General features: G+C 38.2%; 1 protein-coding gene across 31 annotated transcripts in view; it reads right to left on the bottom strand.

Moving 5' to 3' along the window:
* The window catches only part of SYNE1 (spectrin repeat containing nuclear envelope protein 1), a 445,076-nt gene that overhangs the window by 53,326 nt on the left and 373,040 nt on the right, over window positions 1-18,710 (bottom strand). For 28 of the 31 annotated variants that reach the window (XM_070488115.1, XM_070487809.1, XM_044761490.2 and 25 more), the window contains 4 exons: window positions 17,810-17,935; window positions 15,094-15,249; window positions 7,689-7,847; window positions 4,460-4,626 (listed from right to left, as the gene is read on the bottom strand). In XM_070488115.1, coding sequence (XP_070344216.1) covers window positions 4,460-4,626; window positions 7,689-7,847; window positions 15,094-15,249; window positions 17,810-17,935 — 608 coding nt within the window. Of the gene's footprint in view, window positions 1-4,459; window positions 4,627-7,688; window positions 7,848-8,851; window positions 8,969-11,818; window positions 11,985-15,093; window positions 15,250-17,809; window positions 17,936-18,710 lie in introns of those variants that run through there. The other 3 variants (XM_070488751.1, XM_070488721.1, XM_070488678.1) reach the window with 3 other exon arrangements.

Raw genomic sequence — 18,710 nt, 5'->3', positions numbered from 1 at the left:
ATCCACTTGCAATTTAGTAGAGAAAGAAACTTTAAACAACTGATCACACTAGATATTTATTACAGTCGAGGGAAATGCAATGAAGGAGAAGTCCAGCGGGCCTGTTGAGCAAGTAAGAAAAATCTGATCTAATCTGGAGACAAGGAAGAAGACGAAGGATAATTAGAAGCCAGCTGGGCCCAACAGCCAGGGACAGGAGAGTGAGCAAAAAGATGTGATAGAAAGAGGAAGGCCCTGAGGTGAGCAGCCATGTGTATACTTGTTGTCACTCTTATTTAGTTAGGAACCATTTTCTTTCTCATCTTTATATCCTGAGAGCTGATGTCAGCAAACCACAGCTGCCCACCTGTTTCGGTAAGTAAAAATGTTGTGGGAACCCAGCCATGATTTTCTGTTTACATAATGTCCATGGCTGCTTTTGCAGTACAAAGGCACAGGGGTTTCAGCAGGGACCATTTGGCCCAGAAAACCTAAAATATTTACTATCTGGTGCTGGGTAGAAAGTTTGCCAACCTCTGCCCTAGGGCAACAGGAACAGTACTTCATATACAGCAGGCATTCAATGTTTTTTTTAAATTACTTCTACACAACATTTGAGGGAATTATGATAAATACACGGATTAAAAGCAACGGGTCACAGAAGACCACATATTGTACGATTTCATGTATGTGAACTGTCCAGAATCTAGAAAGGCAGAAAGTAGATTAGTTGTTGCCTGGGGCTGAGGGAAGAAGGGAGGGCTAAGGGCTAAAAAAGGTGATTAGGGCTTCTATTTGGGGTGATGAAAATGTTTTAAAATTGACTGGGGTGATGGACACACAGCTCTGTAAATACACTAAAAAATCACTAAATCGTAGTTTTGATAAGTTGTATAGTATGTGAATTATATCTCAATAAAGCTGTTATTGGAGGAAAAAAAAGAGCCAGATAACTAAAGTCTGCTCTTGTTTTGGTGATGGGGATTTAGGTTTGGTAGAAGAAAGAATATCCTTATATTAAAGAGTTCAGTTAATTAAAAAAAGTCATTACAAAGGAGCAAGCAACCTGAGCCTGACCTTCCCAGATACTTAGATGGGAAATGTTCAATAACGCATTGTCTGTTGTAAGAAGCACTAAACAATTAATGCTAACAGACAGACTTCCTGCGAGTCCTGAGCTCTGGAAAAACTGCTACGTGGGTTTTTGCATAGGGTTCACTGACATCATGAGAACTAGAATCCTTGAAGACAGTCTTACAGAAATTACAATTACACCAATGACTATTTCTTATGTTGACACAACAAAAGCCAATGGTTCAGAAATGGCTTTTAATTGCCTAGGCCAATGTTGACCAATAGAACTTTCTAGAATGATGAAAATGTTCTGTATCTGCAGTGTCCAATAAGCTAGACATTATCCTTATGTGATTACTGAACACTGGAAATGTGGCTAGTACAGCAGACTATAATTAAAATTAAATCGTAATTTAGTTGTATCTCACCCAGCTAATTTAAATAGCCACATGTAGCTAGTGACTGCCATACTGGACTGAGCAGGTCTAGAAAGTAAGAAAAGGACACTAGAACGTTATCCATTGAGCCCTAAAAATAACTGAGCAAATTTTGTTGCCCTACAAAGCCGACAACGCTTGGTGACAGTCAGTTTAAAAATTCAATGCAAAATACATTTATTTTGAACTCAGAATAGTCTATGCTAATCCACTGGTGACAGGAAGTTGACTCAAAGTTAAGCACTCTATTTGTATGTAACAGTAGACCGTTTATTATTAGCGAATCTTTTTTCTTTCTTTTCTTTTTCATGTTTCTATTAGCTGGGAAGCTGTTCACCTGAAAATATCATCTTCAAAAGTAACTCCTCCATTTCCACAAGAGCACAGAAATACCAAAAGGCATAACTAGGTTATGTTCTGCTTTAATGAATTAGCGTGAAAAAAAAGCTGGAAGGGGAAAGAGTGATGAATGAGACTGAATCATAGAAACTTAATATTTCAGCTGGCAGGGCATAGTTGAAGACGGGTGTGGGAGATGGTCAGCCAGTCTGTGCACTAGCAAAGCTCCGATAAACAAGGAAATGGAAAGCCAATGTGATGGCTGAGGGCCAGGTAGGAGAGGCTGCAATAAGACTATAAATCCAGCGTGGCATTAAACTCCAGGACAAATTAACGGTCAACTCATTTTCTGGTCTACTTTGGAAAGAGCAATTAAAAACGGACAACGTATATACAAAAATCTCCTGCAGGAATCACATCTGTGTAAGATGAGACTCTACAAAAGTAGAAAGATATGAGTATTTTAGTGACCATAGTGCACAGCATGCACCTTGTAAATATTTAATTGATTCCAGATTACTAACGTCGCTTTTGGAAAAATAAACTAAACAACATCTAGAAAATTCTCACTTGAACAATCAGAGAGCAAAGTTATAAATACACATGACTTTCAGGAGAAAGCACCTAACTTATTTGAGGTACTGTTGGCTAACAGCTGGGCATACACTGAGGTACCATGAAATTATATTAAATTTCACTTAAGGCATCTTTGACATAGAGCATTCCCATATCCCACACCACTGAGCCACTAAAAATGGCTCATTATTAACTAGTTGAACACAAACCAATCGACGAGTCATAACCTGACCCTAAAAATCCAGGGATGTTTCCCACATGGGCGGCTTCCCTAAAACGGGTATTTACAGCACAAGGGCTTTAATTTCTCCTTCTGAAACAAGATTTTGTTATCAGTGGCTGAGAAGTAAGGCTAAACATAGCACTGGGGTTCTAAAACCTACATATGCTTACATGCTTAGAGTAGCTTAAGCTGAACTGTGCATTTGTCTCCCTTCATAGTACCTTTCTCAGGGCACTTAGCCCCTCGTTTTACTTGATTTCTTTGCATGTCTGTATTCCCACCATGAGCTCCTTGAGGAAAGGGACCTCTGTTTTTGCATCCTGAGTCTCTCACAGTCCTGTAACATTGTCAGTACTTTACAAAGGACTGGGAAATTAGACTGTGGAAATAAACAACAGATCCTAATTTCCTTTTAGTTGCATTCTCTAGAACAAGGACAAGGAAGTCATAGGCTTGGCAGGCGGGTGAGCACAGTGCTCTGGAGCACCAGCTGTGGAGTCAGTGCAGGCTCTGCCACTCAGCATGTGCGTCACCACGGGGAGCCTCATCCTCCACATCTGAAAAATGGGTAGAACACCACCCACCTCAAAGGGTGTTAGGAACAACACACAAGATATATATAAAGCCTGTAGCACAGTCATTGGCACAAACTAAAGGTTCAATTGCAGTGTTACTGCTAAACATTTTGAAAGCTGGTAAACGTTTAGTCCATTTTTGTTTCATTATCACTAAAATAAATTACACTGTCGCTTAAATTAGACCCTCTTTGAGAACTCCTTGTAGAAAAAAGTCTACTAAATATTTTCAAAATCGAGACATGGAATTGTCATACCCACATGCAGTTTTTATGGGCACATGGTATTCAAGAGGCACTATTTCCTGTCCATCTTTACGCAACATGGCTAAGGAGAAGAACCCAGATTTAAAAAGGCACATTGTGGGATAGCTCCTAAATGGCTGTGAATCAGAAGCATTTACAACTTTCCAACTCTCCTAACTGCCATAAAGGAGAACAGCCATTCAAATATTCACGTGTTCATTCATTCAAATATTTATTGAGCCCCAATTGCGTTTGAGCATTGTGCTTGGTTCTCATAATAGACAGGAAATGGAACGGACAAAGAGGCTGCCCTCATGGAGCCTCCATTCCAACATGAAGCAAAGTTCACCTAAAATAAAGCATCTGTTAGTCATTCCCTCTTTATACCAAACAGCATAGTGCCTCATTCAATCATAGCAGACTTTCAGATTGTTAGTATAACCCTTACATATTGTTTTCTTTTTGCCTTTGATCTCTTTTACCCACCCTGCCTTCTGCAACAGAAGCTGAATGTAATATTCCTCTCAGATACAAGGCTTTCAAGCTAAGCACAAAATTACAATAATGCAGAATGTTTTTACAACAAAGCAGAGTGGCAATAATTAGCTTTATTCCCACACCTTGCTAACGAGAAATATAGTAGGAATGTGACATTTTTTAAAAATTTTTGCTACTGCAGACAAAAACACCCTCCACAGACCCTGCTCATCAGTTTCACTTTCTTCCTTACAAGAGGTTGAAGCCCCCAAAGAAAGAATGTTCTCGTGGGAATGGATTTTGTTTGGATATGACTTTCTTGCTTTCAGCTCAATGCAAACACCAGTAGATTTATGAGATAAGGAGAATTTCGAAGTTAATGAAAGTGCCGTTTATGAGCAAAGCATGAACTAAAATGGTGGGAGAAAGAACACAGGGAAAGATTTATTGGGTTATCTTTGGCTGAAATGAAAGGCAGACTGAATGCGTTAAAATTCTGCACACACGTGTCCTATTGCCTGGAGTCCTTTTTACCTGGCTGCCATGAGATCCAGGAGATGCTGCCACCGGTCGTTGATCTTTCCAAGCTTGTATTCAATCTCCGACGCTTTGCTTTCATGGCTGGCTCTAGCAAGGCGTTCTCCCATTTGCTGGAGCTGTATTTTGCTCTCTTGGGCAATAGCAATTTCCTCTTGATAATCCTGCATAATAAATAGCAATCACAGAGGTCAGAAAGCATATTCTTGATGCATTCAGCTTGGCTGTACTAGAAACAGGATAATTACAGTTTTCTACTGCTTGGAAATAGTTTGGGCATGAGGTACACTGTGTGAATATCAGTCTGTATGCACAAGCATTAGTGGTACCTATTATTTTCAGCATTATTTTCAGGTCCAACTGAATTTTATATAGACGTTCTTAAAGGAAGGGGAAGTGCTTCTATTTACTTAAAATGGGTATTAAAAAAAAACAATAAAAGTATGTACATACAAAAGGCAAAACTTGAAGGATTTAATGCTGGGAAATTATACCTTATTGCTGTAATCACCAACCTGAGGCTATATTTAGAATCAACCCTCATCCGGATAGTTACCGAGAGGCTTATTTGTGTGTGTATTTGTATTATGCAGTTGATATATATGTGTATACGTGTGTGTATGTCAATTATTATTTGTGCAGAATGTTTTAAAAGGGTCCCTTCATTTTAAAGAGAGATTCTCTATACAATGTCAATATTTACAGCACATAAATCAATAGCAAATTAACTCTCAAGAATAACAACCGTTAATCTTAGAGAATCAACGGGTCTCCAACCTTCTTCATTTACCCACTTGCTGCACTGGCTCCTCTTAAAGATTGTTCTGGATAAAAAGAACCAGGCTGTATATGGTCTATTTGCGAGAGACAGGCCACGAAAAGGTGTGATTTAAGTGGCGATGGGTGGACATCTCCCCTCCACCCTCACTCCCACCCCCTGACCAGTGCTTTTCTTACTCTGGCCACAGGGACAGGATTCAATCTTTAGAATCAATTTTTTCATTTTTGGCTTAAGCTCTTGTTATGCAGCACATATTTCCTGAGAAAAACATTATACGAAGACAGGTATCGTAGGAGCATGGATATTTTAACCTTCTGTTGCTTTCAAGTCAGTGTGATGACAGAACTACCCTCTCAAGTCAGTTACCGAAGCTAAAGGCCCCCAAAGGAACGGGCTGAGCCAGTGAAATTTCATTCTATCCCAGTGCTGAACGCCCTCCTCAGGCCCAGCACCCCCACCTACCCTCCTCTTTATGTTACTTCAACACAATCGGATCCAAAGACCAATACATTGGACGTATTTATTAATAGTTATAATATTTCACCACAGATTTGGATGATTTTACTGAGGAATGTTTATTTCAAAGGAATTACTCCAAGCCTAAAAGAATATTTATAGTAAAACAATCCTTTTGGATTGTCTTTTAAATTAAAATGTTTTTGAGTGTTAATGTCAGTAGACACCAATATCTTGGTTACACTCTGTTCATTAATTGCTTGTTTCTATTTTGTCAAAATTACCAAACCTTAGTGTTATTTCCCTTTACAAAAAAGATACCATGAGAGGCAAGTTCATAAAGACTTCTTTTTAAATCCCATAATTTGTTTTATATACAAAATATTAGTATTAATATTTAAATATTAATATTAAAATACTAATATTTTAAGGATTATTCCTAACATTGTGCCAAATAGTGTAACAAAATTATCTATGTGAAAAGCCAAAGTTTTTCTAAATTTTAAATTATGACTGTATTTTATTTGAGATAATTTTTCTACACCCCCAAAATAAAATTTCAAGAAAATCAAAAGGAATATAGATATACTTAACCAAAATTTATTCTATCGCAAACTTCACTATAATACCTATAGTATACTAATCACGTCTAGTAGAGCATTGTCTGATGCCCAGAAACTAGCTAAGCGCAGAGCTGTTGGCAGACGCTAAAATAAAATCTGCATTATCTCAGCCCACATTTTAAAGGTTTATGTTATCAAATATGTATACAAATGCTTATCCTTAGAATTTACAATTTTAAGTGGAAACCTATAAAGTTATTAGTATTACATGATGGCTTTCAGTTTTTATTTTTCTCTCTATATGTTTGTATGGATGAAGATAATTTTCCCTAATAATGATGTATATTTCTTTTTAGAACGAATGAAGCTGTAATTCACTCATTCAATAAATACTGACTGCGTACTTATGAGAAATCAGGCTCAGCTCTGGCTGAAGGAGATACAGCAACAAACACAACAGACAACGTCCCCGCCCCAGCAAAGCTTGCAGTCCACTGGGGCTTCCAGTGCACACGGACAATGAATGAGTGAACAGGAAACATGCACTGTATTCAGGTGGTGACATGTGCTAACGAGAAACGAACTAAAACAGAATTGAAATGATTAATTGTTCAAAAACAACGTGGAAACACCACTGAAATCATCAAAAACATTTTTAAATGTCAGCAAATTTGATCAGCCCTATAGACGTGAAAAATGTTCTGGATCCATATGAATATATAAAATAATAATTATAATTAACTTGAAAATAATATAAAGCCAAAATTCTCAGGAAAGTCCTTATTCCTGTGACTGTCTATAGAGATGTCTTACAGAGAAAATTTCAGTTTACTCGATCCTGGGAATTTCTGCTTTCAGCTCCTCTTTAGAGATTTCACTTCTTTAAAAACAAAAATGAAACAAAACAAAAAACTAATACATAATTGATGCCTAATGATCAGGTAGCTAAAACCCCAATATTGAACATTATCTATTAGCAGATAATCTATTTCATCACAAATTGAAAATATTTCTATATATTTTGTATGAAAAGGAGGCCTTTGCATGCAAGTTTATTTTGTACTAAAAAGATAAAACACTTATAATAGAGTGCTCCTTTGACAGGGAAGTAATTATGAGTAAGGCCATCTTCTGTATCTATTAAAAGTGTCCCTATGGCCCAGTGGTGTAGTGGTTAAGTTCGCGTGCTCTGCTTTGGCGGCCCAGGGTTTGCAGGTTCAGATCCTGAGTGCGGATCTAGCATGGCTCGTCAAGTTATGCTGTGGCAGCATCCCACATAAAATAGAGGAACACTGGCACAGATGTTAGCTCAGGGCCAATCTTCCTCACAAAAAGGAAAAAGAAGAAAACCCAAACCAAACCAAAACATAAAAGTGTGCCTGAGCATTCTGAAGAGTAAAAACATATGTAGCCAGGCATCCCATACCTTCTTGAGCTTCTCTATCATTTCTTCAATGAGAATGTCTCCATTTTGAGAAACTTTGCTTTCCATTTGAGTCAGCCATTCGCAAAGCTCCTTGTTCTTTTCGCTGAAGACTGCCCATTCGTTCAACCTCTCACTTACTTGCTGCCGCCTTAAGGAGAGCTGACAAGTTTAAAATGGGAGAAATGCAAAAGGATTATCAGAGTGGAAGTCATTACCCTGAGGAAAATAGCCACCAAACTCTGTAGGGTGGACTGAAGTGAGCAATAGCGGTGTGCCTCTTTAGGTCACTGTTCCCTGAGGTCCAGTCCCAGGAGCACAGCTCTCTCTAGCAAGGTTTCCCAACGAGGATCTGCTGACACTAAGTGCCAGTGGGAGACCTTGAACCCCATACTTCCCTCCTGGGGAGACCCATGCTTATTAAAGGATCTGAACGATCCAGCTTCACAGCATAGTTGATTCTGTGTAGATGATACAGAATCACTGAATGTACTTTTATGAAAAAAGAAGGAAGAAATAGGAAAGAACAGGAAAAGAAGGAAAGCAGAAAGGCAAGAAAAGAAGGAAAGAAAGAAGGAAGAATTAATTGAGTCTCAGCTATCTGGAGAGTGGAGCAGAGGGACAGAGTGGAAAGAGGCCTGAAGGGGAAGACGTAATTCCTATGGCTCAGCTCCATACTGATCATTTTATTTTGGGCAAGTTCTTTGATGTCTCTGCCTGCTTTCTTTTTTATTTATTTAACTTAGTTTCTTTTTCTTGGCATAGCAGCTTAATTGAGATATAATTCACATACCATACAATTTATCTGTGTAAAGAATACAGTTCAGTGGTTTTTTTAGTATACTAACAGAAATTTACAACCATCACCATAATCATTTAATAAAATTTTCATCACTCAAAAAAAACCATCAGCACACACTCCCTTCCCCCCACCCTTCCCCCTTCCCAGCTCTAATCTATTTTCTGTCTCCATGGATTTGCCTATTCTGGACATTTCATATAAATGGAATCATACAACATGTGGTCTCTCGTGAGTGGTTTCTTTCACTTAGCATAATGTTTTTAAGGTTCATCCATGTTGTAGCGTGTATCAGCATTTCATTCGTTTTTATAATTCTGAATATATTCCGATGTATAGATACACCACATTTTATTTATCAATTCACCTGTTGATAGACATTGAGTTGTTTCCACTTTTTGGGCTATTCTGAATCATGCTGCTATGATCATTGGTGTACAGGTATTTGTGGGGACACACGTTTCATTTCTCTTGGGGTATACACCTAGGAGTAGAATTGCTGGGTTACACAGTAACACTACAGATTGTTTTCCAAAATGCTTACAACATTTTACATTCCCACCAGCAGAAGGATTCCCATTTCTCCACATCCTCGCCAACACTGGTATATTCTGTCTTTTTGATTATAGTCATCCTAGTGAGTGTGAAGTCGTATCTCATTGTGGTTTGGATTTGCAATTCACTGATTGCTAATGAGGTTGAGAACCTTCATGTTCCTTGGCCATTTGTATATCTTCTTTGCAGAAGTATCTAGTCAAATCCTTTGCCCAGTTTGTAACTGGGGTGTCTTTTTATTCTTGAGTTGTAATAGTTCTTTATACATTATAGATAGAATGGGACTATTTCCTTATCTCTAGGTCTAGAATGATCCTTCCCAGAATTCTAACATTTTCTGATGTCATCATCCTCTTCTTTTTGCAGTGCTGGTTGAGATACTAAGGAATGTTTCTAGTTGAGTTAAACTACATGTTAGCAAAATATAATGATTTGAGTGGCAAGAAGAAGATCTTCGATATTCTACACAGCCATGTTGAGGAGGCGAGGCATTCCACCATTCATTCCATTGCATTAAACACCTCCCTCTCAATTTTCTTTTCTTCTGCCAACATTTTATTATGAAAAACATCAGACATACAGAAAAGTTGAAAGAACTGTATGGTAAGCACCCATGATACACTCCCTAGACTCTAAAATTGTTAACATTTGCCTTAATACATATATTCCTTTATCCATCAATCACTTTATTTCTCGAGGCACTTCAAACCAATTTTCTTTTTAAAATGAGAATGAAAATATATCTAAGGTGCTATGCACTTCCTAATTAGCAATTCTGCATAGGGTTGGCTCTGTTAATGATTAGGTAAATCATATTCAAGGTCCCACACAACCTCAAATGTCTGTGATTCTGTATCTAAAGATAGAGTTGGCAATTCAGCTATCAGACCAGGATACCTATGCCAGGGCTGGCCTTAGGCATAAGAAGCTGCCTAGGTAATGAGCCCATAACCTACCATAGTTTTTGAAACACCACCATTAGAAATTCATTCTTTTGAATTAATTATGATCTTTTGAAACAAAATTTTCTCTGGGTAGGGTGACACTGATGAATCCATTAAGTATGTCTCCATTAGTATAATTCAGTTTACCATTAAATTTTCTTCCAGGCAGAAAAACACAGAACAGCCAAAAAGGCAGTGAATTTACTTGGGTTGGTACTGATAGGAATGGAAAAGGCTAAGAAAATACAGGTTAAAAGTTTTGGAGATGAATTTTGCCTATGTCAAGCTAGACCAAGACTGAAGATGGGAGCCCAATCCTTCTAATACCACTTTCCTCTCAAACTCTGACAGCAGAGTGCATTCTGATCTTCTGCTGGAATGCTGAGATTTTGAAGTTTCTGGTAGATAGGGCTTTTTCTCTTTCATTCACAGAGTATCAGAGTCAGGAGTGTGGCTGGTAGTTACAATTCTGTTTCAGTTGATGCCCAAGCTGAAGCTATATTTTCATAATTGGGACCACCCAAAGTAACAGTTCCAAGGAAAGGTTAGAAATCCCTTGCCCTTCAGACTTAAGATGAAAAGGTCTTGCTATGTGTAGCCCCTCCTGTCCCCTTCTCCCAAATCTTGGCCACGAGCAAGAATGAATTATAGGGCTTTTCCCAACCACATCTGCAGGGAAGATGACCATATAATAGAAAAATATCATCTATTTCTTTGAGAAGTAGGTATTATCATGCCCATTCCAGAGACAGAGACAGAAGTTTAGATAAATTTGAGCCTTTTGTTTATAGTCAGAACAAGACAGGACCAGCAAACCTTGAGTCTTTGATACAGGTTGCAATTTAACATTATGATCCAGTATCCAGAGGCAGCTGGGATTCAAAAACAGTGTCCATCAGTTACTAATGATATGACCAGGACAAGGTTACTCATCTTCTTGAAGCCTTACTTTCTTCCTTTTTAACTTAGTCTTTCATTTGTTCCAAAATTTACTAAACAAATGTTTATCGTTTACAGTAAACAAGTATCTACTTTGTTCCAAGCACTGTCCTCTGTTCCAGAATACAGTAGGCTCATAATAGAGTACGAACAAGAAAATAATTTAAGAAAGTGACCAGTACATATGGAAGACTTAGCAAAAGCTGGCTATTAATATATTACTACTATATATGACTACAGGTCATTGTTTGAGTTCTTTATTTTTCTTCTCTTTGATAGTCATGTATTCAATATCTCCACTCAGCATCTTGACTCTCTCTCTCTAGTGTTTATTACACACCATGGAAGTGTTGCTTTCATTTGCTACTGCAGAGCAATAGCTGAAAGGAGAAACAGGTAGACGACCAGCGCTGGCGCCAAAAGCTTCTCAAAAGATTTAAATTCATAATGGAGACGGCAGTTTGGTTTTGGTTTGTAAAACTAACATTTAGGCTGCACAATAAGTGAACGTTACCATCTCTTTCTTTGGGTTCAGTTGTAACCCTCAAATTATTTATCAGCCTAGCACATATTTACGTTTTCTCAAGGGTATAAACACATTGCGTTGCCAACAGCTGACAAGTACCGGCTAAAACTTTCAGAGGGCGAGGCAGCTGAACAGGAAATACATCCTTTTCTACTTCAAATATTTTTACCATGACAATTCGAAAAACACCGAGCAATTACCATGATGATATATTTAGATCTCAACTAGAATTGCACACAGATCTACAAACCAAAAAGGAATAAAAGCAATATAAGCAATGGCTGCACACAGGCACAAGAAAGCATTTGGGGAGTCTATCTGAACACAGGATCCTTGTACACATTCACTCTGCTCCACGACATTTACTTACGGCACGTCTTCCTCGCTCTCAGCTGCAACCCCAACTACTCCTACCTTCTCATCGACTCCTTCAATTGGAATATGAGCAGACGACCGACCTGCTCTTTAACAGATGGATCACGCTATGTTTAACTAAAGGTTTTAACTTTTAAAATGAGACATACGCACAAGCTCATTTCCTTTTGTGGTTTCACACTTGATAGAAGTTCTCCGGAAACACGAACTCGAGAACTAGTAACTACTCTCTATTCCTCCTTACAGTTACATCCTGGCGCCTTTGGTATGAATACCGATGACTAAAGTCTCACTGGTTTAAATATATTTTTTTTAGATTGAAGTAACGTGAGACCAGCATGCTTTAGCTTCATGCCTTAAAACACTCAATATGGAGAGTTTCTAGAAACACTCCATATTCAATCTGCTTCCTCTTTTTGTACTTGTCTTAGTCCACCCACAGGTGCGAGGTAGTAATCTCTTCAGGGCATATCATGTGATCAACAGCAGATTTCACAATGTATTTTCAAACAGACTGTTGGCTATATATAACTAAGACTGGTGAGCAATTTTACAACATATAAACTTTTTTCCCCCTTTTTCCTTTTTCCAGCTTTATTGATATAATTGACGTATTGTGTATGGTTAAGGTGTACAGCATGATGATTTGATACACATATATATTGTGAAATGATTTCTGTAAGATTAGTTAACATAACCATCACCTCAAATAATTACCATTTTGTGTGTGTGTGGTGAGAAACTTTAAGATCTACTGTCTCAGCAACTTTCAAGTATTCACTGCAGTCTTGTTAACTACAGTCCCCATGCTGTACATTAGACCCCGGAACTTACTCATCTTGTAACTGGAAGTTTGCACCCTTGGTATCTCACGGCATTTTTACATAGTACCAGTTTTCCTAAATCAAAAAGCATTGCATAATCATAATCTTCTTAACTTCCAAAATATTCAGAAACCTGTCATTATTTTGTATTTAGAGGAGCATAAGTATAAAGACATAAAACAAATGTTCTAAAGTCTTGTCTTCATTATTAACAGTACACGAACACTTAGCTGTTCTAGGCACTGGGGACACAAAGAAATGGTCTTTGTCCTCAAGGGTCTCAAAGTCTTGAAACAAAAACACCAATAGTTTTAAAAAAGAAGAAAGGAACAATGTACTGTCACATGATGGCAAAGACCAAAAGGGAAATGGAAGTTCAGAGGACTAGGAAAATACTGAGGTGGAAGCATCTCCAACAGCATCACAGGGGTTGCAGAACTTGGAAGCAGATGGGTTAGTAAACCAGAAGGGAAGGAACAGTCAGTCTAGGCAGGAAGAATGGCCTGAGCAAGGTCTTGAGATAGAGCAGTTCATGGCAGGTTTGGCAAGGAAACGGGAACCGCTAGCTAAAGTGTTATCTCTCTGAAGGCTTTACAGACATCAATTAGCCAGAGAAATGGATCTAGTCTAACTCATTTCATATAATATGCTGAAAAATACTGATTTTCAGATGGTAAGTAGTGCAAGACTTTTCTCAATTTTAATAAGAACCAGTAAATAAGGCTCACAAAAGTAACTGAATGTTGCTGTGATAATTTCTCCTTATTTGTACCCACGAAATATCTTTCATTTATATGATACGCCATGATAAAATCTGTACATCAAAAAACTATATGATAATTTACTGGATGGTAATGTATTGATTTGGGATTAAAGAATTCAGGAAAGAATAAAGTGTGATTAACATTATCGCACTCTATGTAAGTTTCTCATTGTGTTCACTGAAAATATGGAGATCTGTGAAAAGCGTCTAAGTTAATTTAGATCTCAAATCATTAGCACCTTTAGGAAAATCATCTCTTACATTTCTCCCTTTTAAAAGTATATATTTGTAGGAAACTGTTCACACATTTACAAGGTGTGCTCCAGAGTTTTCCTTTGGCTCACGGTCTGAGAAATATCTGGGTTTTCAACTAAATAGAGAGAAATTTATCTACGAACAGATTTCTTGTTGATGTCGAATGAATCAAGAGGCTATGAGCGTTAAACAGTGTTTAATGTTTCCTGAAGCCTGAAATACGCATCCCTGAAGTCAGAGACAGTGGGGGGGATGGAAGAGAAGAGAGCTCAAGGGTAGCATAGTTGGCCTGAAACTGGGGAGGCACAAAGTGGCGCCTTCTCAAAAGCCCCTTCCTCACCCTTTCAACACCTGCTTCTCCCCAGCCAGGTCCTGTCTGCTCTGCTCCTACGCCATTACTCAAGCTGCAACCTCGTCCAACACATCCGCTTGCTCCCTCCACGCCAATCTGTCTCCTCCACTCCCCATCTCAGCATTCAATTCAAGATTTATCCTCTTCAACAAGCATTTCCCTTTTCTCTACAATCCACACTGCTCTTAGTGTGCTTACATCTTTAGGCATTGTTTTGTCTTGCATTTGTTTTCTTCTTCACTGTATAGGTTGTTCTGGACTGATTTTAGTCTCAGCTCAATGGTAAACTTGACGGCAGGGACATTTACTATGCTTGTGAAATTCCCCATAATTAATGATATGCATCACAGCCTATTACGGTGCCAAGCAAGGCAATCAGGTACAGGACAGAACACGACCAAGATGGCTCCTGCTTTCTGGAAGCTATTATCTCAAGGCCCTTAGTCAGACCTCCTTCCTTACTTGTGAGCTTTTAATCGATATTGTTCCTCTTTGCCTCAGATGTCTTCTCACTGCTTTTCCACCAATCTTTCCTTTCTATTTCCAAACCAAAACCCAATCTGGGATCTCTTTTAAGGTGTTGTGTAGAAAAAAGGTACTTAACAAATGAACAAAGTATGACTAAAAATGTCTCACACCCAGGATTTACTAGGAAACAAGTATGGTAAATCACTAGTAACAATAAAAGTTCCCGGACAAAAATCAGCCCCACAGTGTTGGCTAAAATTCAAATAAAATAATGGTTTTTCACATGCGTAAAGTATGAAAGAGAGAGCATCAACATCTACCTATCAAAACCACATCCGTGAACCACAAAACCATGTTTCCTCTTAAAACTATTTTGATGGCCAGTGAAAGAGAGAGCAAGAGAATCCAGTTTGGATGCATCTAAAATATAATATTGAGATATAATAGTCTCAATCTGAACTATTCTCATAATAAGCAAGGAGTTCTTCCTCTGTGCATACTATGAGCTGTGGGCCGGGTCCAAATATGGGTCAAGCCACTTGACATTCTAAATCATCTCCCAGTTTTCCATCTTTCTGAGCTAATGCTGAGCCTAGAATTCATCTTACCTGGTGGCATAGTTCTTCCCACTGCCTTTGCAGAAGCTCCATGCGTTCGTTCAGGATGGAGATATCATCAGCACTGATGCAGGCACAGAGGGTGTCCCTCAGCAGTGTCAACTGTGCCAAGTCATCTGTCCAGCTCCCCACTGCATTTTCCAACTCCTAGGTTAAAAGAAAAACTTGAATACCCATGGACATCTACCATCAACAATTTCTGAAGTATATTCGGAATTCCCTCTTGATACAATCACCTTTCCATTCCATTCTATTTGAACACCTAACTTGGTATCTACCTTACATGCTTCCTACATAATCTGGTAATTTGCTAAATTCTTGTGATAGAATACCAGATTGCTTGCAGAATCTTTCTACCATTTCACTGATTGTTTTTGATCATCTTTCCTAAATTGAAGCTTCATCTCTACATTGATCTTTACTTTTAAACTGACTTCATAAACTCCTAATGCATCCTTTCTTTTTGTCCTAAGTTACTCTCATGTTAAATAAATACAAAAAAACCCCAAAACTAGATTTAACTTTCATATTCAAATACTATGAATGGCTAATTCTGTGATATAGACAGAAGGTGATAGCTGAGATCTAGTGCTGTTATTACTCAATTTAAAATAATGGACTAAATGTGTTTTCTACAGGAGCAGAGAATTTCTTTAAGATCTTAAAAAAAATTATGTACTCTGTCCTTTTTGGGAATGATTTAAGAAAAAAAATCCATATAACAATACTCGAATGAGTTGACATTAGATTTTGCAATGCTTTGAACAGATGACCAGTTCCACAGCTTGTACAACTCTTGCTCTTTGCCAGCTCTTGATGTTTGTAGATTCCAGCTAATTTAGTCCATGAATAGAGTATTTCACATGGCTTTTCCCCTCTCTTTTTGTCTCTTCACACAGGAGACAAGTTTCCAAAGGCAAAGGCAATTAACGGTACTGTCTGAGGCTAACTTCCCAGGCAATTTAGGCAAACAAGGTTTAGCCTGAATTTTCCAGGTAATTGCTTTGTTTTGCTGCTAAGGGTGGTTTAGGGAAGAGTAGCAAAGTGCTGGACCAAAATGCATCCTTTTAATCTCCAAACTTAATAGCATGGCCTGGTGGTAATGGCGGTGTATTTTGGGAGATGAGGTCTCATGGTAATGGTATTTGACTGAAAGACCAAATCATCCAAGTATATTAAATCATCTAGGTATGTTATTATCTGTGGACGTATTAAACTGTCATACCAATGTAAAGATTTTTCTCTTTTTATACCAGTTTCTAGCCTCCAACTCAAACATTAGATTTGGTGAATGGATTAAAAAAGAAACAAATAACACCACCACCAGAAATCTACTGTTTCAGATTCACAGACTCCATTAGATGAGTCCATGTGGGAAACACACAGCCTTTGGATTCAGGCAACCTTGATATTTACTAACTCTGAAAAGTTATTAAACTTTTGGAAGCCTCGGTGTTCACGTCTATAAAAGGGAAGTAACAGATTGCCCTTACGAGCTTGTGTTTATGCCAACTGAGATAACACTGGTATAGTCGTTGGCATGGAGGAGAAACTCAATAAATGCCCATTCCTGCTTATTAGTTTTCTTTAATCACTTGTTATAAATTTACAATAACAGATTTAAAACAAACTAAAATCTTCACATACTTCTGAAGCTACACTTCAAGATAATATTCTGGTCACTTACCATCCATGATGTAAGCATACTACTTTTCATTTTGCCTAAATCTGTCTCTTTCAAGTTTCAAAGACTATCCTTAAATTTTAATAGCAAAGAAAAATTCTTACAGCCGCACATTTCATGAGTTTTAAACTTCTTTAAAAATTAATCTTTCTTAAATGCCTATGACTTCCTAGCCAAAGGGAAGCAGAGAACTTCTGATTAAAATCCAAATCATGTAAGTACGTATGAAGTTTTAAACAGAATTACTCTAGGGCAGTAATTGGAAATGACTGGGGAACACCAGAAAGTGCATGATTTGGGGGAAAAAAGCATATTTAAAGGTAGTTTTGATTTGACCTGTATATTGCTCAGCGGAGAAACGCTGTTGGGGCACTCTACTTGGCTATACAGGAGTGAATGGGACAGATCCTACAGTCACTAAATCATGTTAGTGTCAGCAAGCTCATGATGCAGGGAGTGGCTTCTAATGGCTACTGATTTGCTTCCAAGTGTGATCTGAAGTGTTCATAACAATCCTTAAGTAGTTAGGCCCCTGAGTAACAGAAGGACTATATTCTCTACACAGTGACTGGGACCAGCTATTTAGAGCTCCTGCTTTCCTTACAAAAAAGTCTGGAGGGCAGAGTGTGTTCCTCCAAGGTCCACGGCCTGCAGAATTTCCAGGCTGCTGTGTCTCATTCTTCTTTCTGTAAACTAGATTCTTCTGCTAGAATGACTCTCCAGTGTGGCTGCTTGAAAAAAGACTGCTTTTATTGCTCTTGACTCAGCTTTTAAAGATCTTTTATTGTTGTGTTTTACATGTTCATTTACTTATGCAAAGTAACCCATAAAATAGTGTGATTTCATCAACCACCATAAATCAATACCAAGCTCACTGGAGTTGTCTGCCCTAACACAATTCACTAGGCACTTGCAACTACATGTAGACGGCCATCGGAGTTCAACTGGATCATGCTTTCAAAGGCGTTATTACAGCAGAAGCACACAGGTGGGTGACAGCTAAAATCTCAATCCCAAATTTACCTTGCAACGCATTTGTTCTGCATGGAGCTCTTCGTGGTGATCCGGTAGAGGCTGAGAAAGCTTCTTTTTGAAAGTTCGTAGTTTCTCCAGAGAATCAGCTATTCCATTCTCACATTTTTCCCAATCCTATAGCGGGAGGAGAAAGAAATTTCACGGATTTTTTTTTTGGTAGGACAATGGAAAAAAAGAAAAACACTATTTTTAATTCCCAAAGAATTAAAGTTACACTGATGAATAACGTGAAGCTGTGTCCACATCCATTGCCGTGGTAGGAAGCATCAGAAGAGCTGAGTTCTAATCTGACTCTTACTTATTATCTATGTGACTTTAGCAGGTAATGCACTGTCTCAGTTTTCCCTGTGACAATGGAAATAATACAAACTCTCTATAATGGTTGGAAGATCAAAGGAAGCAATGGGCATCCAGGCACCAAGTACAATGCCCAGAATATTACGGGCACTCAAAAATGTTATCTGAATCTGAATGTATCTGCAGAGGTGGGACATAATCACAGAACTTTGCCTCTTTCCTAACGTGACCCATAATCACACAATGTCTACACTATGTCAAACACACTATAAGAGACAGAAAAGAAGATGTGGAATCTCTTTCAGGACAAAAATAATGTTTGAGTAAGAGAAGTGAGATGAAATGTACAAATAATATCATCCTGATTCTGATTTAATTCAATATATAAATAGTATGAGGCACATAAATTTGCATTGTTGCAGAACTAGAAACAGGATAAGTGGTACACAGTGGCAGTGTAGAATGTTCTAGATCTCTACTAACTGACAAAAGAAAACACACATTATGTGGTTATGTTTTGGAAGGTACACACCAAACTGGTAACAATGGTTACCTCTGGGGAAGATGATAGACTTTGGGTCGTGATGTAGGA

The sequence above is a fragment of the Equus asinus genome, chromosome 1 (assembly GCF_041296235.1).
Source record: "Equus asinus isolate D_3611 breed Donkey chromosome 1, EquAss-T2T_v2, whole genome shotgun sequence".
NCBI classification, from domain to species: domain Eukaryota; kingdom Metazoa; phylum Chordata; class Mammalia; order Perissodactyla; family Equidae; genus Equus; species Equus asinus.
This window is presented reverse-complemented; position numbering and strand designations above follow the sequence as displayed.